Raw genomic sequence first — 24,152 nt, 5'->3', positions numbered from 1 at the left:
AACAAAAAAAGAAATCTCAATGTATACATGACTGTTTTGTACACTTCACTGAAACGTCTCAAAGGTCTGTATTGCTAATGCCACAGACCTCTGTCTTTTACAAAGGATAGGCTTTAAATTTGTAAATCCTGCAATGGTTGTTTATCATAAACAAGATGCTATTGAACAGAAGCTATTAAACTGAGATTGCATAAAAGAGAAACACCAAATATTCCAGGTGCAACATGAAGCACTGACAAAAAGGGTACATTACTTAAGGGTCAAATGTAGGATGAGAAAGGACATAGTCTAGCAAGATTAGAATAACTATTGCTGAGGTTGTTAATGAATCCTGTTCGGTCTGGTCTCACCTCATTCAAATCTTTATCATTGCTTCCAGATTACACAACTTTTCCTTTCGATGCTTCATCCAAGACCGAAATATGTGCCTTGTCTTAAAGGTTCCAAAAGTGAGGGTTATCAGGCAATAGTCTCTAAATTTAAAAAAAACCAAAGCCAGGGTGCTTCTTTCCTGGATTAAAAGGTGACTTCCAACCCCCTGCTGATGTTGTTATCTCAGCTGTGCAAAAGATCGTCCCCATTTTTGGGATACTTAAAAATGTTTAAGTCTGGGAATAGGCTCTCAATTCAATAGAAAATAATAATTTTAGGGCTTCCCTAATTATATGGTTTCTCATTACTCGAAAACCACTCCCCTCTAAATCCAGGCAAATAGCATAATAGATTGGTTAATGAAAACTCTTAGAACGACTATAAGAGTACCCCAAATCAGTGAAAAACACTTATCGTAGGTGCTCTAGCAAACTCTGAGAGATTACAGAAACACTGCTCACAGCACTACTGGCAAGTAGCCAGTGGAGTTGCAGTTAGGGAGAAAGATAAGATTAAAGCTTCCATAAGCAAAAATGTTCCCACCCTCTATGCACCACAAGGTACTGCAGCAGGTGGGGGCCGAAAGAGGAGGATGATGTCTTATGCCTGCAGGAGGTGGAAAGCTACATCAACTCTTCTGTGTCAGAAAAACCTCATTCTGACCAAACAAAGCTCACTCCCCTTTTCACCCTTGCCCATACATTGTGATGGACATCTGAGGATCCATACTCAACGTATGGCGGGGTGTGCAGTACCGCTTCTGACAGTAATAGCAGAGACACTGAGGAACTTGCTAATGATAGTTCTTCTGTCAATAAAGTTGCACTCGGAGCCTTGAGTCCTACACCATACCCCCTTTTTCCCGAACCCTCCATTTGTCTGGCTCTACTACACCAATAACTTTCTGAATGGCTCATTAGTAATGGATAAATATGCCTCAGGGCATTTTGAATAATTCAGGGCAAATTAAACATTGTCTATTTCGATAAGCTCGCAGTTCACTATGCAGAGACGAAAGGTAGGGGGCAGGGAGGCTACTCACGGGGGTTCGGCGAGCTACTGGTATTTTGAGATCGGCACGTTGGGAGATACCTGCTCTTAACTCTTATCCATCTCTCTCTTCCTCCCTTTCTACATCTCGAGCTCCATTCTTCCTACTACTTTGTCATTATATTTCAACTACCATAATTTTCTCTCTTATTCTTGCTCTCTCCCTACTTCACCTGTCTCACTACTTCATCTCTACCTTTCTGCTCCCTCTGCTTCACCTCTCACCCTTTATCATTCATTCTCTTTGCCTCTCTACCATTCTTCTGTCTCTTGCCTGCTCCCATTCCTCTTACTCAGAAGAGTTTGGAGGATATTTCTTTCTAGACAGAAAAGTGTGCACACAGAAAGACAAGAGGAGGGACAAATGATGTGAAGAGAATTAAGGTGAAAATGATTGTATTGTTTCTGATGGAAAGGTAAAAATTCTTGCTGCACTTCTGTGATTTTCCCTATCGCTGCAAGACTGACGGTTATGAAGAGGGATTTACTATGATTACTGATATTTGGAAATTAAAGTTACCATTTCTAGCTCTGTACTCATATGTCATTTTCTCCCACTATTCCACTATACATCCACTGTCACCTTTACCGTGTTTTCCTAAAATGGAAGGGATTTAGACAATTACTGCCACGTAAAATATTGTTCTGGTTAAAAGAACGCGCTCTAAGTGCAAAAATAAATTGCTTTATCAATGCTTGCTTAAGATTTTTTTTGACACTTTTTGGATGATGGGTGGCAGAAGCTTATCCGTAGGTACAGCTGGTTTTGCGTGTTCCCATTTCTGAAATGTAATGTATAATTCAATATTGCTTGGCACCCTGAAGGTTTTAATTAACTGAAAATGGGTAACTTATCAGGGCTTAAATTAACTGAAAATGTGGGATCAATTAAAAGGTCACCCGAACAGAGGGACAAAAATATGCATTGTTCGGGGCCTCAAAAATCCTTAAGGCATTGTCCTTGCGGCTTCTGCATCCACAATAGCCAATCTCACAAATCTATCTATATTTCTAATGCCACTAAAATGTGACACATTAATAAAGCCTGTTGCTGTGAACAGTTTACTGAAGACGACACAGGACTCATTTTCTTGCCACTTCATTGGGGTACATGGTTTCAGGTTCCTAAACTTTAGAACTGTGACTTGAGGGATGACGTGTTGGTTGACCTGTGTCTTCCCCTCGATTTAACTTTCAGTGCAGACAGGCTGCACGGGGACGGTTTTAGTTTTCAGAGCATGCATGTATAATGAATCACCTTGTGCCGCCGTTTCCATGGAGATAAATGACAGCCGGGTTGTCGTCTGCAAGCGATACTTGAAACCAGTCCTGGCGCCGGCCACGAGCTTCGTCCCCTCTGCTGGCAGGGACGGCGTGCCTGCGGGAGAAAAGAAGGCGCAATCAGCGACCGACTGCACAACACATGCAATTAGCGTCCAACTGAGAGAGAGCGAGGCACTGATGATAAAAGCTGGTATTAAGTAATCAAGTTAATGATCCAGTAATGACTGCTCGAGAAAAGTAAGAGTCGGAGTGCCTGGGATTCTCGGCAGCAGTCCCCCGACGAGAGGTGTGTGTGGTGTACAAATTGTCTGGGAGTGCAGCTTTCTTTCAGAATGTGTGCTCCCACCTAGCATTTAAACAGAAGCAAGCATGTTATTGATAAAGCAAATAGGTTTGACTTTTGTATGAGGTACAACTCACTCCTCCTGTTTCTAAAGTGCTGCAAATAATGTGTGTTACGTTTAACCATTTCAGTGGGACACAGTTCACCACGCTAAGGAGAATTTCAACTGGGGTTCAAACTTGCCACACGAACTCACTGGAAAAGTCAGTGGCAAGTGTTGAACTTACTGCGACCCTGCCACGATGACTCAAATACGCAAATATACAGATGGAGCAGCATACCTACAACCATTTATGTGACAAAGACGAACACACTTTCAGTAAGACACACACAAGCAAGCAAAGAGGTGTCCATGCATAGTGAGCTAATGGCACCCTGGAACACAGAATACCTGTCACGCAGGCATCCATACATAAATTGTATTGTATTGTATTGTGGTATACTTATATAGCGCAACCTGTCACCACCAAGGGCATCCTGGCGCTTTGAACACTGATCCGGCAGATTCAGCAACTAGCCTGTCCTAGGGAAGAGGTAGGTTTTCAACGCCTTTCTGAAGGCTAAGAGTTCCTCAAGACTCCTTAGGGATATTGGCAAGGAGTTCCAGAGTTTGGCCGCCGCTACTCTGAACGATCGGCCACCCATCCTCACTCTCTGGAAACGCGGAACTACTGGTAGCCTGGATGAAGAGGAACGTAAAGCTCGGGATGGAAGGTACCAGGCAAACATTCTCCGCAAAGGGATCAGGCCCAGGCCATGGATAGCTCTGAACACAATGCACGCTGCTTTGTAGCGAACGCGTAGATGGACCGGCAGCCAATGGAGTTCCTGTAACGCTGCCGTGGACGAACTGTGGTAGGGGCGGGAAAGGGCGAGTTTGGCAGCCAGGTTTTGTACCCTTTGGAGCTTGCCCAGAAGTGTTACCGGGGCTTCCAGAAGTAGTGCATTACAGTAGTCGAGTCGACTTAGGATGGTGCTCCGCACTACTTCGGGTCTGGCTTGCTCAGGGAGGAGGGGTAAAACCTTGCGCAACATGCGGATAAGCATCATGCACGTTGAGGTGGTCTTATTTACGTGCAGATCCAGCTGCAAGTTGGGCCCAAAAATTACCCCCAGATTACGCGCCGATTGTGTGGCTGACACCGTCTCTGAAAATGACGGGGGCCAAAAATCGTTTGGGAGATCTCTGGGAACTCGGTCGTTGGAGCAATGCAGGACCTCTGTCTTAGTTCCATTGAACTGTAACAAGTTCAAACTGAGCCATTCCGCTGTAGCCTGCATGCACCGGTGGAAGGTCTCCAATGGGACTGCATCCTGTCCCTCCAGTGAAAAGACCAGCTGGGTATCATCCGCATAATTAAATGCGGAGATCCCAAATGATTTAATGAGCTGGACTAGAGGGCGGAGGTAAATATTAAAGAGTATAGGGCTGATGGCTGAGCCCTGAGGTACTCCTTGTCCTACTCTCCACTCCTCTGAGCTGAAGGGAGGGAGCGAAACCCGTTGCTGACGGTTGTCCAGATAGGAGATTAGCCAGTCCCTGGCCTTATCTTTGACCCCGCACTCTTCCAGCCTCGATATCAAGGTAGGATGGCTGACCGTGTCGAACGCGGCCGACATGTCGAGCAGCACCAGAAAGGCTGCCCGACCACTGTCGACTCGCGCCCGCAGGTTGTCTAACACGGTCACTAACGCGGATTCCGTCCCATGAGCTGGGCGAAAACCGAATTGCGTCTCATCCAACCAGGTGTTCCCTTCTAAGAAGCCGGATAGAGTGCGGGTAACCAATATTTCCATGATTTTGACTGGAAAAGGAAGCAGGGAGATTGGCCGGTAATTGGAGAGGCAAGCAGGGTCAAGCGTAGGTTTTTTTAAGAGCGGGGATACCACTGCCTTCTTCCAGCAACCCGGTACAGTCCCTGTTTCAAACGACTGGCAGCAGATGGAATGCAAAGGCTGGAAGAGTTCCTCCTGAAACATCCTCCAAAGTTTTGGAGGAAGAGGATCAAGAGGCGAGCCAGATGAGATCGTAAGGGCTAGGCTGCCAAACTCCTCCAAGGTGGGAAGGGGAAAGCTACTCAGCTGGGGTCGACTGGCCTCAGTCGCCGGAGCTCCCAAGCTGAGGGCCTGGTCCAAGGAGGGCAGGGGAGAGCTACTCAGCTGGGGTCGACTGGCCTCAATCGCAGGAGCTCCCAGACTGAGGGCCTGGTCCAAGGGGGAAAGGGGAAAGCTACTCAGCTGGGGTCGACTGGCCTCAATCGCCGGAGCTCCCAGACTGAGGGCCTGGTCCAAGGGGGGAAGGGGAAAGCTACTCAGCTGGGGTCGACTGGCCTCAATCGCCGGAGCTCCCAGGTTGAGGGCCAGGTCCTCTGGTCGGGGTCGACTGGAAGGTGTGGCCGGAGCTTCCAAACAGAGGTGAGAAACCCTCTGCAGGGGTCGACTGGCCATCGCCTCCGGAGCTCCCAAACCAGTGGTGGAATTAGCTGGGTCCTGCAGACCCTCCAGGATTCTGCAGATTTTCTCCTCAAAGGCTTCAGCAAGTGAGTCACAAAGAACTTGCGATGAGGGGACAGAGCTGGCCACGCACGTAGGGTGGGCAAGGTCCCTGACAATTTTGAAAAGGGCCTGTGCCTTGTTTGGGGCGTGATTCAAGGTGGATTCAAGATAGGTCGCTTTAGCCATCTTGATCTGAGCCTTGTATTTTTGTATGGCGGTCCGGAACACAGTTTTCTCCGATTCTAAGTACTGTTTTCTCCACGCCCTTTCTCCACGTTTACAGTCAAGTTTAAGCTGGCGTAATTCGCTCGTATACCAAGGGCTAGCTCGATTCACCCTCCCTCGTGACTTCCGGAGGGGTGCCAACTTATCCAACGAGCTCGAGATGGACTGGCAGAAGAGAGTGTAGCTCTCCTCAGCTGTGTTGCCAAGCTTAAAGTCTTTGCCTAAGATATTCGGCAGTGGAGAGGTTTTGAGAATTCGGGACCAAGGTCTCTCTAGCTTGGCTTGGGGTAATCCGGCCTCCCGCGAGGTGTGATCCTCTGAACAAAGAGAAAACATAATCAGAAAGTGGTCTGTCCAAAACTGGCACTTAATATCCTCTATTGATACCCATTGCGGATCCGCAAATATTAAGTCCAGGATATGACCCTTCCGATGCGTGGTAACATTTACCAACTGTTCCAACTTGATGTCCGTGCAGGCTTGACTGAGGGAAAAGAGTGCATTGTCCAGTGAGCCGCCTGCCCACAAGTTAAAATCACCAAGGATCAATAACTTGGAGTGGGAACTAGAGAGTTCGTAGATCAGGTCAATAAGGAGCGATATGGTAGGTGCCGGTCCTGGGGGACGATAGCAAAGGACACCCGAGCACAGTATCAGCTCCTGCTGTTTGACTGTAAAACCCATCAGTTCGAATCCCGGTACCTCTCGAATCTTTAGCTGGGAAAGGGTCAGCGAGTCTTTATAGATGAACCCGATTCCCCCTCCTCGATTGAGTGGGCGAGGGGTATGACTGATTTTATAGCCTGAGGGGCAGGCTAGGCCCAGCTCAACCTCACAGTCCTCCCGAGTCCACGTTTCTGTGAGAAAGAGGACATCGAGTTTTTCAGATTCGATAAGGAAGGCAATTTCCGTGTAGTGCTTACAGAGGGATCTGACGTTAAGCAGCCCACAGGAGATTCGCCTAATAGTTGATTGCCTAACCGGGTTCTGACAGGGTCTGAGCCTAAGTAGCTCAGCCCGAGAGTAGGCAATACGGAGTGGGCCAGAGGGGCCAGAGGTAGCAGCCCTAGGCGCGTCCGTTGCGCGAACGGGCGCAAACGGGCTTACCTCTGGCGCACCTCCGGCGCGCCCGCTGCGCGCGAGCGCTGCGCGTCGATCTATCCATCCTGAAATACTATTACGCTGAGCGGAGGACCGCCTACTAGCCTCTTGCCTTACGCAAGATGGACGCGGAGTGCCTCGCCTCACTACCCAACCCAAGATGTCGGACCCGACAAACACACAGAGACGTATGCAATCGTTTTATGGTTGATAGGGCTGCTGTAAGCGTGACCCTCATGAGGTCTATGGTCCCCCTTTTAATGTAGGACACCTGCTTAGCAAGGATGGAGACTGTGTATAAACTTGGTGCATTTGCCAGTCTAACTGTTTATTCTTAATGCATCTGCATTGATAGCTCGTCTATGCTGAATGTCCCATTGGCAGCCAGAGCTGGTGCACCCTTCAATGCCAACACTGCAATGAATGCCAAGGCTGGTGTTGAGATAAAGGACGCGAGACACATGGAATTTTGCCATCACATGGAGGGTGTTAAAATATCGATTACAAAAATATAGCTGACATAAATATTGTTGTAAAAATATCGTTTACAAAAATATCGACACCCTATACTTAAACAGGTAAGTACATAAATATCGACTCCAAAATATAGTTGTAATTAATATAGATGTAAAAAATATCGACTTTTTAAAAAATTTAAAATTACATTAAATATAAACAAATATAAGGACTATTAACAAAATACATTACTTTTATTTTTTAACTATTTAAAACAAATTTACTACACTTTTTAATTATAAACTTAATAAATGTGGACATATAAATTGATTTTACACATTACTTTATATAACAACAATAATACATACATATAATTAAAATATACAATATATTACTAATTAAAACAATTGATAGCGTAGGAGTAAAAATTACTATTCCCACTCCAGAGGGTGCAACAGTAGGGAAAGCGTTGGATAGCGTAGGGGTAAAAATTACTATTCCCACTCCAGGGGGTGCAACAGTAGGGAAAGCGTTGGATAGCGTAGGGGTAAAAATTACTATTCCCACTCCAGAAGGTGCAACAGTAGGGAAAGCGTTGGATAGCGTAGGGGTAAAAATTACTATTCCCACTCCAGGGGGTGCAACAGTAGGGAAAGCGTTGGATAGCGTAGGGGTAAAAATTACTATTCCCACTCCAGGGGGTGCAACAGTAGGGAAAGCGTTGGATAGCATAGGGGTAAAAATTACTATTCCCACTCCAGGGGGTGCAACAGTAGAGAAAGCGTTGGATAGCGTAGGGGTAAAAATTACTATTCCCACTCCAGGGGGTGCAACAGTAGGGAAAGCGTTGGATAGTGTAGGGGTAAAAATTACTAAATGTATTTAATAATTTATAAAATAACAATAATTATTTTTTTTGTAATCATTATTTAAATAATGAATCAATTAAATTGTAATTAATTTACTACATTTTCACTAAAAAAATCCTGTACACACACCTAAAATTAATTATAAAATTAACATAATTAATTACATAATTATTATTCAATTAACTAATTGAAATTAATTAACTATTATTTATTCCACTATTTATATTCATTTAAAACATTAATTAATTTATTATTTCATTATATTTAAATTACTTCCCACCCTACTCCCCTAAAAACCCACAACCCGCTACGGAACTATTAATACTAAATTCAACTTAAAATACATTATTAACTAATAATATACTACTAAAAATACTACTTTGACTACAAATATTCATTAAAAACACTACATTACTTATAATTATTTAAAAAACGATATTATTGTAAACTATGTTTTTGTAACCGATATTTATTACAACTATATTAATGTTAACGATATTACTTACCTGTCTGTCGATATTCTGGTCAGACGATATTTTTGTCATCGATATTTCTTCCTGTAGATATTTTTGCTGCGATATTTAGGTAAGTCGATATTTTTGCGACGATATTTCCGTTCTGTACCGTGAGCCATGCAGCTGCATTCTTTTAGGTGTCCACAAAGCTGCATTTGTATTTACCCCCAAAGTAGTTCCTGATTTTACAGCATTACCTGAGGCCTCTCAGGTTTACCCTGAGAGAGGTGTCCAACTACTGATGACTGGGACTGTGTCAGTCAGCCAGCTCGCTACCTCAATAGCAGAGGCGCAGGTTTAGAGGCGGAGCTGTGGTAAGTAGTGGTCAGGTGAACTCAGGAGTTCACAATTTCCCTTATATATACCGAAAACAAGCAGATAGCCTACATGGGTTGAATGCTGTGGGTCAGGAAAGCCGCTAAACCGGGAAAGGAACGTTGTTGATTCATCTGAGAAGTGACTGACACTCAAGAAGGAGTTTTGTTCCAGTCACAGGTAAGTTTCACTGAAGTACTAGCAGGAAATTAAATCGATAATAAGTGAGGGGGGCTTATAAAGAATTTGATTAGGTTCAGAAAGTTTACATATTCTTCCAGTGCATTATCCATGCCTTTCTAAAGACACTGCTTTACTTAAGGGTGACCTCAGTTTGTTTTTGAGCAAACCAAGTATTTAGAGTTCTAGGGAATAGAGGAACACAATTCTAATGTACCAAAAGTTTACCAAATGTATGATCCTAGGAGAAATGTATGATCCTAGGAGAAAACATTTTAAATCTATGTAAAGTTAAGCAGTTTATGACCAAATCTGCCATATATTTGTGAGTGTCTAAAAGTTTAATAAAGTAGCATGCTCTATTCCTAGGATGATGTGGACAGTATTTTATTATGAACATGAGTGACATACAAACTACAGCACCAAAGGCAAAGATGCTTTGCCCATCTTTAAAGATCAGTAAATATACACATATTTTTGACGCAGACCGCAGAATGTAGGGACAACATTCACAAACCAGTTTGCACAGAATATATATAAAATGTATCTTATATTAGTATATTTATAATACAATTTTGAGTGCTTTTCTTGGACAAAATTCAGTGGTAAAAAATCAAAACTATAACCGATAGTGAAATATGGAAAATATTTCACAGTTCTCTGTGAAATACAAATTTCACTATCATAACGGGAGTCCCCAAGCCATTCTGCAAAACGTTACCATTGTCAGGGTGTAATTAATTAATTTAATTAATTGCAGGTTTATATAGCGCTAGGATCGACTCCCGGAGGAGTATCTCCGCGCTTCGACCGCTGCGAAACCCTTCCTGGCTTCCCTGAGAGATGGTCCCTTAGTGGGTATCTCCAGGGTGAGACCAGGCATCCCCGGCGGTCTGGTGGGGCCGTTAGTGAAGATGAGGCAAGCTAATGCCCAGAGTTGCCGAGTGTGATCGCTGATCAGAGTGGGCACCGAGGCGAGAGAATTATCGAGTCCGCTGACCCTGGTCCAGAAACCTGCCGCGTCGGGAATCGAACCCTGGTCCCGGGCCGTCCTCTGCTCTCAGGTCTGCCGCCTCTAACCAGTGAGCCACACTACTTCACAAGTGAAGTGAAGAAAGTGAATTTGAACTATTTGGGGTGGTTTTGACCATATCAAAGGATAAGGCCACCACTTGCTAGTTGTCGCAAACGAAATAAAATAAAACTGAACTCCAGCTCTGGAAACACGCCTGTCTAAAAGTGGATTATTATTTGGGGTGGCTTACTAATGAACTAAAACAATAAAGCCTAATACACTACTCTTACCAAGATGTTAGTATGTCCAGAGAATTCCGTTTGTGGTTCCCAATCTAAGATGAATTAGAGTCTTTCCCTGTGATGGTAGTTCCTAATGGAATTAAACATAAGGAGGCATTTGCAAGCGAAGGATGCATGCCAACAAATTAGTTCCCTTTATTTTCGCCACATTCTTTGCCTCCTCATTGTCCCTGATTTTGCTTCTTGTAGTTGGAACATTGACTGGATCTCCTTTTCAATGTCCTTGCTTGATACTTTGCCCTTCCAGGATGTCAGGGGATATTTGATGCTCTGCAATTAACTTCTTTATTAATCTCTCCTCGTCTATAAAGAGTTACAAGTTTGTAAAGGGGTTCTATAGCTTTTGTGTTTTTTCCTCTTAACTGGGATTTTTTTCGGAGACACTGCACCTTTCACATGTACTATTAAGTGCAGGATGACACCGTGGCTACTGGGAGGAGTTATCCTTTTCACATGAAGTCAAGAAGGAAACTCAACTGACTTTTTTAGTGTCGAGTTCCATAAATAAAATCTTGTATTTAACAGCAAAATGTGTTTATCTTCAGAAATGGCCAAGTTCATCCTTGGAGAACAATCGTTCCATTTCCAAAATACTTGAAATTATGGTATTTTAATGAAAATTTACGATGAGGTTGGTAGACCTAATGCAGATATGATTTACTTGGTACTGGATGTTACTGATATTTATTTTAATTCATTATTTATGTGGCGACATTGACTTTGTAGGACTACTGTTGGTCAACGTGCTTCATGTTCTGATTTCCTTACTACTGGTAACTCATCACCTCCAGAAGGTTTAAGCTTTACGCTTGACACAGCTGGCAAAAGTAGAGCCCCAGAGAGACTATACGTCACTTCTGCTTGTTAATCATTCAATGCAGGTGCTGTGGCATCTAGGCTACACAGTATTAACGCTTTTGCTTTCTCATCAACTTCCACCAGGCCAAACACGTCAGTACACCCACTAACAAGAGATAACTTTTGTGAAAATCTCAATAAAAAGAAAACTCAAATTGAGCATTCCTTGGATGTCAATCACCTCAAATATACTCACCAGACACCAACAGTAATTCCATCCTCAGGCGTAAGATAAAAATTTGTAGTGTGATTCAAAAGTAGTTCAGGTTTTTGCAAATCCACAAAGAAAGGGGCTTTCACTGAAACAGACAGTAAGACATGTTAGCAACTTTAACAGCTAATGCTTTTTACATTCAACCATACTGAAAACAATTACACTCAGATTTTTATCAAGCATAATTTCACAGTGGATGCACAATCATATCAATACCAAAATGGGCAGGGAGTCACGAATATGGCATCGGGTAGGTTTCCCCAAGCAGTTTCGATGTCTGATCATCCAAGTCTTGGAGTGGCAAAGGTAAGGGGTACCCCTTCCAGTAGCCTTGTTGCCAGCAGAAATGTTGTGCCGTTCAGAAGGAACCCGAGGAGGAAAAAACAAAAGGTAATAAAACTTCACAAGATGATGGAGCTCCTAGGTGTTGTAGTAAAAGTATTGTGACCAGAGGAGACAGCCAGCACGTAGACAGTGAAGTAAGGCGCATGAACCTGAAGGACAATGCACTGGAAGAAAAGGGCTGGAGCTAGGAACTGCTGAAAGCTAAGTCCAGATGTGAGAGGAAACAACATGAGAACTTGTAGCGTTGCAACGCATTGAACCAGCAGAAAACCTCCCTTGAATAGGTCCAGGAAGAGGAAATTGAATTAAGGAAAAGCCTCCAGAACTGTTTGGGTTAAGATAGGAATAGAAATGGTGTCGGACATCTTGGATCGGGCTGATACATATTTCTCCAGAACCTTTACCAGGGATTCTGCGAACAAGATTTGGCTGGTAGAATGGCCCTACAGCAACTGCCTTGGCCCTTCATGGCCCAGAATGTTCCCAGCAATTCACCCGCCAACTGACTAGACGCGAGTTAAGACTGCAGGGGGAAGCGCTGGTCCTCCTGCATCATCTCAGAATTGCTGCAACTCACGACACAGTGGTGCCATGCGTCCCACACTCCCAGTTCGATCGGGACGGGCACGAGCGGTGCAACATGGAGAGAACTCCACAAACGAAGTATTCAATTATGCACTATTTGTATAGCATGAACTTAGCCAAATAGCAGCAGATCGTTGTACAGGTTCAAATGTATGAGATTGAAGGGGAAGCTGGGTTTTGAGATTGCAGGTGGAACTGTTACTTGATCGTGATCTAGGGGCTGATGTACAAAGGTTTTCTGATGTGTAAACCATTCACAAAATGGTTTGCAGCCATTAAAATAGGCTTATGTGACGATACCAACAAATTACTTCTACTGATACATCATCATCATCAGACCGAATAAGCTACAGTAGTAATTTGCATTTTTTGCAAGTGTACATGTCATTTGTGATAGAGTCCTGGCTACATCGCCAGTTTGATCAACATGCTAGTTCTATATTTGACATGCTAGTTCTTAATATTTAATTATACTCAGACAATTTCTTCCTAATCTCTTCATCTCTTCTACTGAGGTCACAAGTGTCCAATGCGGTTTTCGTTGGATCAGTAGAACAGACCTTTATACATAAGTTATAAATCATTGAATTGTGATGCTATAGGAGTACAAACTCACCCGCCAATAAATTCCTCCATCTTGCCCTGTACAGACTGCCCAAAGTCAGATGACTGTCCTATGTGCACGTCTTTGTGGTGGTGACTGTTTTTTTATCCAGCAGGTGGTATAAATGAAGTACAAATTGGTTGTGTGGGAATGGACAACAATAATTACATTTCTTCTGCAATGTTCTCTTCTCTTGGTTTTGATGGACTTTCTGTTCTTACTGGTTCAAGCATAGCACGTCCACCTCTGATGGTGTTACAGCCCTTTATCTGGGGACTCTAGGGAAGGGACACATTTTATGGTTCTTAATAATACGTTGTTTTTTATTTTAAAAAAAAGATAGATTTACATATACATTTATGAAAATATATTTACATTGATATAAATATATTTACATTTGTATACATTTTCATATACATTTAGATTCAATGTACAAGGAGTACAATTCCATTAATGCATCAATTGTAATCCAAGTAAAATCCAATCATTACAATTTTGTTAAAAAAGTAAATTGCGGACATGTCCTGGATTTGAAAGCATAGTAAGTGTTAAACGGAGACATTTACATTATTTAGGTGAGAGCCTTTAGTTTAAAGTTGGTTTCCAACTTTAAAATTTCTCTCAGAAGGATTTTAGAACCCATTTATTACTATAAATGCAAATGAGCTAATTACTGGTGACAACCCAATTAAATGAATTGCTAAGACTAAAGGATGTCAGTTATAAATTATTTTAAATTCAGTGATTTGCTCAGCTGACTAACCCTTTTTGCTTACAGTTTAGAAGCAATGTTGATTTATCTAATATGTGATTAACCACGCAAGCATTGACTTTCAACCCTGTTACAAGTTATTTTTTTTCTTACAGATTGGGTTGCTCTGAAAAATGTTCATATTGGCTGTAAGAAGAAATAAACACCACCAATGCTTTCTGTCCTTTTGAGCACAACAGTCAAATATATCAACGTGGCGGTTGTGTCAATTAAGACTGATTGCAGAACATGCTTTAGATACAGCATCTACATATCCAAGAGAAACTCCAGCACTCTGCTCTGTAGAGTAAATCATTCCTGCCGGAAGAGTCATTAGGACATCTGTTCAAGCACTGGTACTATTTTATCTTGATAGCTGCTATGTTCTACTGGCTGGAGTCCCTGGATCATTCTGGCACCCTTTGAAAGAGCTTTTAAAGCAAATGCCCACCTCATCAAATGTATTTGAAAATTCAACAGGATAACTACATATTTCAGATAGTTTCAGAGCCATCCTTGAAGACCTGGTCCATTGTTCGAAAAAATGTCAATGATGGAACCTAACTTGGGGGCCGATTAGGATCGCAGAGAATCCGCATCCTCCGGGCCGGCGGAAGCTACCGCCGGCCCGGAGGATGCAGACTCTCCACAGCGGAGCCTTCAATGTCCCCCCGCCATTTAGGATCGCTGGGGGGACGAGAAGTCCGTCCGCCGCTTTTCCGCCGCGGTCGCCTTCCGACCGCGGCGGAAAAGCTCTAATATGCTGGCGGTGTCTATCAGACACCGCCAACCATATTCGGATGGTGGGAAAGACATGCTTTTCCGCGGCAGCTTCCCCGCCGTGGAAAAGCATAGGGACTTTCACTTTGAGGGCCTGTTGCGGGCCCCCTCGGTGAAGGGGGGGTAGGGGTGCACATGGGGGTACCTATGGTACCCCCCTGCATTTGCGTGCACAAAGCAGCAGGCACCGCTGTGCCTGCCGCTTTGTGCATGCAAATGCGATGCATGCATTTTTAACTTTGCGGCGGTTGCAGCTTGAAGCTGCACCCTCCAAAATGTTAAAGATAGTGGATGTGACCGCTACCCTGGCGGTCACATCCAAATCTGCTCGGAGGGAACGCCACAGCCCCTGCGGACGTTCCCTCCTCCTCAGGGGTAGCGGATGGACTCAAGTCCGTCCGCGATCCCAATCGGGCCCAATATTTGGAAACCAAGGGCTAGATGTAGGTAAATAGGATTTACCGATTCTAAAATACCAAATTTTACCGATTCGGTATTTTAGAATCTGTAAATGATACGTAGGTAATAATTCGGTAAAAATTACTGAATAGTTGAGATTTGATATTTACAGAATCGGTAATTACCAATTTGGTAATTGCCATTCATTCCTATGGGCCTGGAGGCCCATATGAATGAATGTCAATTACCGAATCAAGAGTCAAGGGTGGCAGGGTGTCACTTTGACACCCTGTTGCACCCCTGAATAGTGCTTGTGTGCACACTTTTGTACCGCTGTGTGCACGTGTGGCACACATACATGCCCTAAGGGCATGTATGTCTGTCACATGGCACAGGTGTAAATGCCCAGATTTGCATTTACACAGGTATTCGTTATTTTCCACCAACTAATAGTTGTTGGTAAATAATGAATCCTTAAAGCACAGAAGCACTCTTCGAAGTGCTTCCAACATGTCATTTACCGATTCGGTAAATACCGATTTGTTATTTATCAAATACTCCCCTACATCCCAAATGCCCAATACCTGTCGGTAACGGCCGAAATTCGGTAATTTCTTCCGTTACCGACCGGTATTGGACCACCTACATCTGGCCCCAAGTTCAGTACACCTGGAGCTCAATGCAAGATGTGCAGTACCAGCATCGTTAGATTTTAATGCAAGCATTATGGGAAGAAAAAGGCCGGAAACCGGTCATTCTCATGCTATGCTGCTAGAAGTGGAACTTCCCAGGCAAAATCTGCCAGACCCAACCCTCTTCCATGTCAGAAAAGAGCTCACCCCCTACTCAGCAAGAAACACCTGGTCATTTTAAACCTCTTTGGTATCTGAAGAAAGCCACTTTATAATGCCACCTGCAAACTTAACGTACCTCAGCCCGCGCAACACTGTGGTGCTCTATCTTCCCTCACGGCCCTCTGACAACCCGCCTTCCTGTACCATTCTTCCTTCAGTTGATACATTGTATCCCACTCTGTTGTCTGCTTAAGACCAAAAATATGTATGAATAAAGCCCATTTAGGGTCAGATATGAGAGAACAACGTTTTTTGGAATTGGTAACATTAAGTGAATATGTTGTGCTTCTTAAATATAAGCTGTTTTAAAAAGGTCTCTTAGGACCTTATCAATAAGATGACCACCTGCCATATTTTTAACAGGATTAATGGCAGGGGTTTAAATGTGTTATTCATAAGCTTCCACTAACTCATCAGCTAACAGTAAGCAGCTCACAGACGTGGAGCCCTGTTGAATCCGTGCATTCCAGCCAAAACAAATTCAAGGTCTGAGGATACACAAACACACTAAGAGTGACTAACAACATGGGGCAGAAACAAGACCGTCATCATGCCACAAAGTAACATGATTGGTCATGTTCAAGGCCTGTGCTATTTGCCCCATTGTGTGCATGAGAACGGGGCCAGGCATTAGCCAAAGCAGATTAAAAATGGGATTAGTAGGAGACGTGTGCAAGCTGGATGTGAGAACAGTCTTGGAGTTGAAGAGAGCATGCATGGCATGAAACATGAGCAGAGAAGGGTAAGTTCCTTCCGTGCTGTAGAAGCATTGGTGTCGGGCATGTACATATGCACTAGTGTGTTTGTGCCCATGTGTATGCGTGAGCAGGCGGATCACTCATTTAAGTGCCCCCAAAGTCTGTATATATGTGTTTTTATACGAACAATGGGATGACAATGGTGTAGAAAAAATGCCAGCACATACACAGTTTCAGAAAAGTAAAATATCACATGTAACCCAGGTGTGCTCAATGAAGATGAGGCCACTGTGCCCTGCCAACAGTGTCAAGTATAGGAGGAAAACCCATCTATACAAAATCTTTTAGGAATGTCCAGAGCACCCCCACAACCACAGTAAGAAGGTCTGTCACTCTAACGGGTCCTTTTACGTAGATTCAGCTTCTTTCCACAAAGGGTACATGTAAACAGTTTGTTGATTCCATTCATTTTTATTCCATATAAAAGATTAATGACAGCAGACGTGTGTTTCGTCGCATTCGAAAACTTTTTCAAGGCTTCAAAGCAGTCCATTAGGACGAGTCATCAAATGGAACTGTACGTCTGCCCCAATACTAGCCTCTACAGTCCAAAGGACTGTAGGGGGATGATCTCAGACTATCGTAAGTCAGTTCAGAGTCTGAGTTGTGTCAAGTACAGATGCAAAAGGGACCTTGATAAGTCACGAACGCTTGGAGTGATCAGAACTAGACCGCCTCAGTTGCACATGTCTCTGCGAGCCATGTGTGTGTTTATGTGAATGTGTCTTGTGAGGTGTTTCTCCATGGCAGATACTGTCCTTCCTGGCAGCAAACCATTGCATGTGGGAGCACTCACCTACATCATTTGACATTTAGGAGTCCACAATGGCAACAATGCCGGCCATTCTAGCATACTTGTATCCATTCCAGCATAATGGTCCTAGACAAATGTTGCCAAATCATGGCCATTTCTGGCATTTAGGTAACCATCCTTGCTATACTGTGAGTATATATTGCCAAATTATGGCCACAAAAGGAATAATAGCTTCCAAACCTTGCAGAGTGCTGCAGCTGGAATAATGATGGCTTTCTTTCAAATTATGTGTGCATCCTTGGCAATAACCTGTTCACCCCGATACAATGGTGGCCTTTGCATAACACTGGTATGCTCGACACACTGTCCCTTACATTGTGGTAGCCTCCTCAAGCAAATGATGCTAGTACGTGGGCATGAGAGGAAGAATCTTCCCACATTATGCAATTCTACTTGAAAGTAATTACACCATGATGTTTGCTGAGCAAACATTTATTTGCTAATAAAGAAAAACTGGCATTTTGAGGGAAAAGATGTAATTGTTTCCGAAAATGAGAAGTGTTTAAGTGGATAGGGGAGTGTTTAAGTGGGGCATATAGGTTCCTTTACCCAAAAGGAAAGCAGGTGTTTGGCATTAAAACATTTGTGTTTTCAGAAGCTCAAAGTTGGGTATAAAATTGGTGGAGTTTTAAAGCTGAAGTTTGAATGATAATTGTTTTCTGAACTGGGGGGGGGGAGGCTTATTGCTGACCTTATTCCTTGGTGCCTATTAGGACATTACTACTGGTAAATCTAGCTTTTGTACTGGAATGGAGTCCAGCATCAGATGGTCACTATTCTGATGAGTATCTCTAGTAACTCAGGATGATGTTCATTGATTAGAACTAGCTCTCATTATGGAAAAGGTGTGAGACTGCTGAATTCCTGTGTAATTTAGTGTACCTCAAATCACATCATGTTGCTTTGCTAGATTTTTCAAAGAAAAAAGGTTTAAAATAAGTGTGCTAAGATTCAGTTATTCTTTTTGAAAAATAGTTTATCAAACTTGTATCCAACAGGATTAGTCTCATCGGAGACATGGACATCTGGGCTTGCATTAAGAGTGTAGAATGTCAGCCCCTACCAATTCTGAATGAAAATCCAGTGGGCCAATGGTCCACTCGTGAAAAAAATTACTAAATGCAATGGTACTTCTTGACCAGTGGATTTCCTGTCTGGAGATAATGTTGTGCAGCTGGAAAGTGAGTAAATACCTAAACATATTGTTAAACTTAGGCGTATGATAATTTCTTCTCTGTTAATCACATTCATGCCACTGACAACTCATTCCCACTTCAATTTACAAATTGAGCGGGTATGAGTCAAAGGTATGTAAACTTTGGTCAAAATAGTCGTAATCGAGTAGACATAAGTGAATGCCTCTGATTCATGAATTTACTCAGTGCTCAATTTGAGCCACTGTCTTCCGGTGCTCGGCACCGACACTTTATTGCCAACACCGACTCTTATAAAAGCCTGCCCCTTGGTGGCACTGTTTGTATAATTTTGTGAGAAACACTACAGCAGTTGTTTATAATTAAAAATACATTAAACTGGGAGGAGCCTAGCCTGCGACCATGATGGCCGCCTGATCCTTCGGCTCCGCCGACCCTCTCGCTTCCCTCCCGTCCCGTGGCTTATCCTGGCATCAATCCTGCTCTCGAGTTGCGTTTTCGGGTCTGGGAGGTGACCCCGACTCCAATGGTGTGTCTCCCTAAGCGCTCCCTGCGGTGGACACGGTGGGACGTTCTTGCCTTCTCCCGGACGCTACCCGGCGCTGATGGGTCTTTGTTCTTCGAGACCGGCTGACTTCACCCACAATAGCAGCGGCCACAGTAGACGGGGCTGAACCGGCCGACGGAGCGCAGCGGCTGAATTGTCTTTCCGCTGCTGCATCATATTCTGCCTCGCTCTCCTCCTCTCTACGCGAAGGGCATATTGGCTGCGATCGCAACACTGTATCACCGCCCAGGCTTGTGAATGCTTTGTTTGCTTCTTGTCTCGCTCTGTGATGCGGTGGGAGCCATTTTAAAGACCGAGCATCTGCAACTTGTTTTCATGATCCCGGGCTGCAACTTGTGACACGGCAGCTGCTGACGCTGCGTTTCTACCTGCACAGTGCACAATGGTCTGTGTTCCCTTTGTGCCCCCGGCCCGGCGATGCTATGCGATGCACCAGCGAGGTGCTCGGCTTTGCGATGGAGACGTGGATGACCAGTCTTGTGGGCTGCTACGAGTTTCAGAACCCCGTGAACCGAGTTCTGCTGCATCCTTCCCTCCTGAGGCACCAGTGCGGATTGCGGACATTCTGAGTGCCCTGGATACTTTTCGAACTGCTCTATGCGACAATGCCTGCGACCTAGGGCACCGTCTGGATGCTGCTCTCCCTGTTGTGCCCTTGCCCGACCGAGCGCATTCACAGTTGCGGGACACTGCGCCACATCTTGTGTCCGATTTCTGTGGACTACCTACCCAGGTGCGCTCCGAGGAGTTGGAGGTATGTGATCCCGATATCCCCGAGATGCTGTCTGCGATGGAGATGCAGTGGTCAGATGTCTGCGTGCTTGCTCAGGGGATGGGGTCTCGTCTTCAGACGCCATGTTTGGATACTCCTTTGTGGTCTGTTGGAGATGCTTCCTACGTTCTTCTGCAGCTGATGCTAATGCCCAGGCCGGGTGGACTGTTACAGTGTGCTATCCCCTCTATATCATTGTCGCATGCATGGCATTGGAATGGACAGACTTTGTTGGACAGCGTCATGCTCTACTGGGGTCGCTTCGTTTGTTTGTCCCGTTCAAGATGGCTGCCGTGCAGCTGGACCACGTCGATAATACTGATCGCAGGGGCCAGGGTTGAGTTCCCCCTATCAATGACTGCGGTAGCATACGCTGCTGGGGCTGCAGGGGGTGGACGGTGGAGCTGCCTATGGTTTCCTTTGGTTCGGGGATCCGGGGATGGGCGGCCGAGGTCTTACATGCTGATTGTTTGAAATTACGTGTATGGCCCTCCTCCGGTCTTATGTGATACCTTTTTTCTTTTTTCTTCCCCTTTTTCTTCATCTGTATTTCGGGTACTCTTTTTGGGGCGACAGACACACTGCTAGGGGGGGGGGGGGGGGGGGGGTAGGCCGTAGCCTCTGCATGCGTGTAGGGTGGGGGTAGGGGGGTGGGGTTTTTATTTTTGTCCGTTTCAGTTTCTATGGGCCTTCTTTTTCTCTTACTTTTGGTTCTCCTTCTCTTCCTTTTCTCTTCTTTCTTGGGTCAGTGGGGTGGTTCGGTGCGTGGGGGGCGGCGACTGGCATGTAACATATCCTGCTTTTACTATCCTGTCGTATTATTCTCATGCCGCTAGCCTGATTACGTATTTTGTTGCTCGGACTTCTTCTGTTTGACCTTGCCCTCTCATGTCATTGGTGGACTGTTGGAACTCTGATCCTTCCTATTGTTTATATTTTGGAGTATACTAAAACTTTAAAATTTAACCTTCACTTCTCCTGTCGCTCGGTAGTGCGAAGATGTCCAGTGTAACCTAGATTGATTGCTATTTTATGCTCAGATACTATCGAGTTATCACTTTGCTTGCTACCTTGCATCCATATGTGTCGTGGCCGGCCGGATGGTTGTAGGCCCGTATTTGTTTTGCAATTACTGTGCAATAAAGGTTTCAAAAATTTAAAAAAAAAAAATACATTAAACTCACTAATACCTACCACCCAAAGCTAAATGAATAGCGTGGGCGGCATGAATTTGTCATTTTTAATGTAGATTTAAAGTCTGAATTGTCATACTTGTATGAGTGTGATGGCTAGTTGTGATGGTACTGTCATTAGCAGCACTAACAATTGGCGGTGCAAACGGCAGGAGCCTTCTGACAAGGGGCATGGAACTTTTTTTTTTTTAATTTTTACAAATTAACTACTGATTTACATTTCTTGGTACGGAGATTTATTTCCATAAAGGCACACAATTTGACAGTGCCCAGGTCTATGTGCCAAAATGCAGCTTTAGCCTCAAAACATTTGTCTGATTGAATTGAGAAGTAATCAGTAGCACCACTCACTTTGGTCTCCCACTGGAGGCAGCCAGCATGAAGAAACTGAAGCGTGGGACACCAGGAGGAAGATGTAAAGGATGAAACACATAGAGGCTGCAGACATGCAAAATCCTTAGCTTTGCCTCTAAACTAGAGTCAAAGGTGATGATTAAAGATGGCTTTCGCAGGGAGGAACTTGAATAGTAATGAAAACAAATGATGAAATGGACTAAAGGAGTAGAATAGCCGGAAGCTTGCCTTGAGCTGCTCTTCTGTTATTGTTGTCAATTAGCGTCTGTTCAACGCATAAACTGCACTGCAGCAAAGCTTCCGCCCTTGGAAGACCGCACCGCAGACGCTTATTCAACGCAACAACTCACTTGCAATTTCAGCAGCTTGGGCTTTCATATAGTTATTTCAAAGTGGGGCATTGGACACACCAATGCCAACTTAAAGAATGAATTATGTTTTTCTAAAGTAACATCATAGTTGGGACATGTCTATTGAGAAATGCACTTTTTGACGTCAGAGTGGTCATCAATAACGCCTTGGGGACCTTGCAAATGTATTTATTAAAGCAATTATGCACTGTCCTCCTATGTGCTCATGAGTGGTATAAAGCAGGGAGGGCAGCCAAGGGGACAAAGAGCATTGTGAAGGGGATGCCACTGCTCAGTCAACAGAGGAGGACACTGCAACGCCGCTGAAGAATGGCACTAAGGGCTGCCAACGAGAGTGACACAAACATGCCCACGCGCAAGAAGATGTGCCGCAAAGCACATTGCTAAGGTCAGTTCACTGGTTGATGTTGCATCGTTTCTTGCATTTTAAATGTCTGTTATGCAAAAGCACACTCAGACACAAGAATGTAGTCCCAGAAGACAGCACAAAAAAGTGAGGGAAAGAATTTACCTCCACCCTCACCAAAGGCTGCGAGGATAGTTCCGTGGTTACTGGAATGGATCTGCCCCCCCTGCAGTGTGTTGTATACTGTCAAATAATTTAAGCAACTCAGTTGTGGTTGGTTCGGCTTTTTTGTCAAAAGGCTGGTAAATTTAAAACTAAGAAAGCAGGGACAGCAACTTGGTATAAAAAGAATACATAAGCATGGAAGAATAAAAGTAAGCACCGGTGGATTAATTCCTGTGCTTGGCTTAAAGGCTGCTGTAAACAGAGAAAGGGTACTTCATGTCCCCGTAGCTGATTCTTTTTTTTATTCCAGTATCCATCCATTCTAGAAGGTACTTCTATGAGCCAAACATTAGGAGGTAAATGTTCAAGACATGGAGGAGCACATGCCACTAGGTATGTGTTTCCAGCTATTTCTAATAAAAACAAAACATTTTATAAAGGTAATGACGACACACTGAAGTACATGATGTGCACAACTAGGTAGTAGCGTGTTCATAAAAACATTTTGCAGGCAAACCTAGTCTAGTAGTAGAATGACATAGAAGCAACACCACCAACAAGATCAAGACCCACCATAGGCATATGTAAACATGTGAAGAGTTTTAGCTGCAAAGGGGGGTGATTAGAGAATAAATCATTGTTGCTCCAGAAGGGAGGTACAAGAAATGTATTGGGGATGTAGAAATCAATCACTTGGTCAGAATGTAGTAATTACTGAGACCATGGAGCAATCTATTAAGTTGTCAAAAGTTTAGAGCTCAGGATTAGTGGTGGGTAGTACATTGAATTAAACGCACAAGCGCAAAATAAAATCAGAACAAGTAAAACGGTTCATGAGATGACGCCTTCAGTGGATGTATCATGTGCCATATCGTGCACGTCTTTAAAGGGATATTCACCGCCCTGCCCCAAAGCGTGCTTTCTTTTCTTAACGAGTCACTGGCCCAAGGCAAGGTCCCCAGCGCCTTCAAGCATGCCACGGTAGTTCCCCTCTTAAAGAAACCACGGGCGGATTCCAGTAACCTTGTCAACTACTGCCCTATTTCCCTCCTCCCCTTCCTGGCAAAAATCTTGGAGGCCCATGTAGCTAGCTGCGTGTCTAACTTTATCGAATGCTCGGACTATTTAGAGCCCAACAGAGCTGGTTTTCGTCCGGCACATTCCACGGAGGCTGTGATCCTGGCAGTCCTGGACACTCTCAGAGCTAACGCAGATAGGGGCGACCATCAAGCTTTGGTGCTCTTGGACTTGTCGGCTGCGTTCGACATGGTTGACCACACCATCTTATTAAACCGTGTCGAGCAAGCAGGCCTGCGAGGCCCCGCACTGGAGTGGATCAAATCCTTCCTCGCCGACTGCACTCAGGCAGTCAGGCTTGGAAACTTAACTGCCCCTAAACTTACTTCCACCTGTGGGGTCCCACAAGGCTCCTCTCTGTCCCCGATGCTCTTTAATCTCTACATGAGACCTCTGATGCGTTCACTAAAAAATAGAAACATCACTGTCTTCAATTATGCTGATGACCTCCAGATTATTTTCCCTCTCGGCTTCCCCAAAGCCGTGAGCGAGTTTCAATCCACCATGCTTCACATCCAGTGTTGGATGGATGTCAACCACCTGAAACCACCTGAAACTCAACCCGGGAAAGACGGAGATGGTCCTGCCTGGGAACAGCAAGAATAGCTGGGGCCCGCAATTTTGGCTGCCAGAACTTGGGTCCCCTCCCACCCCTTCTCCCTGCGTG

The 24,152-nt window shown here is 44.3% G+C and overlaps 1 protein-coding gene across 1 annotated transcript in view; it reads right to left on the bottom strand.

Moving 5' to 3' along the window:
• The window catches only part of ABHD12B (abhydrolase domain containing 12B), a 249,505-nt gene that overhangs the window by 156,456 nt on the left and 68,897 nt on the right, over positions 1 to 24,152 (bottom strand). The window contains exons 3-4 of the mRNA XM_086937311.1: positions 11,578 to 11,680; positions 2,681 to 2,800 (exon numbers count right to left, since the gene is read on the bottom strand). Coding sequence (XP_086793437.1) covers positions 2,681 to 2,800; positions 11,578 to 11,680 — 223 coding nt within the window. The remainder of the gene's footprint in view (positions 1 to 2,680; positions 2,801 to 11,577; positions 11,681 to 24,152) is intronic.

Source organism: Lissotriton vulgaris, chromosome 9 (assembly GCF_964263255.1).
Source record: "Lissotriton vulgaris chromosome 9, aLisVul1.2, whole genome shotgun sequence".
Lineage (NCBI taxonomy): Eukaryota > Metazoa > Chordata > Amphibia > Caudata > Salamandridae > Lissotriton > Lissotriton vulgaris.
Note: the sequence above shows the minus strand (reverse complement) of the source record. Positions and strands in the feature narration are given on the sequence as shown.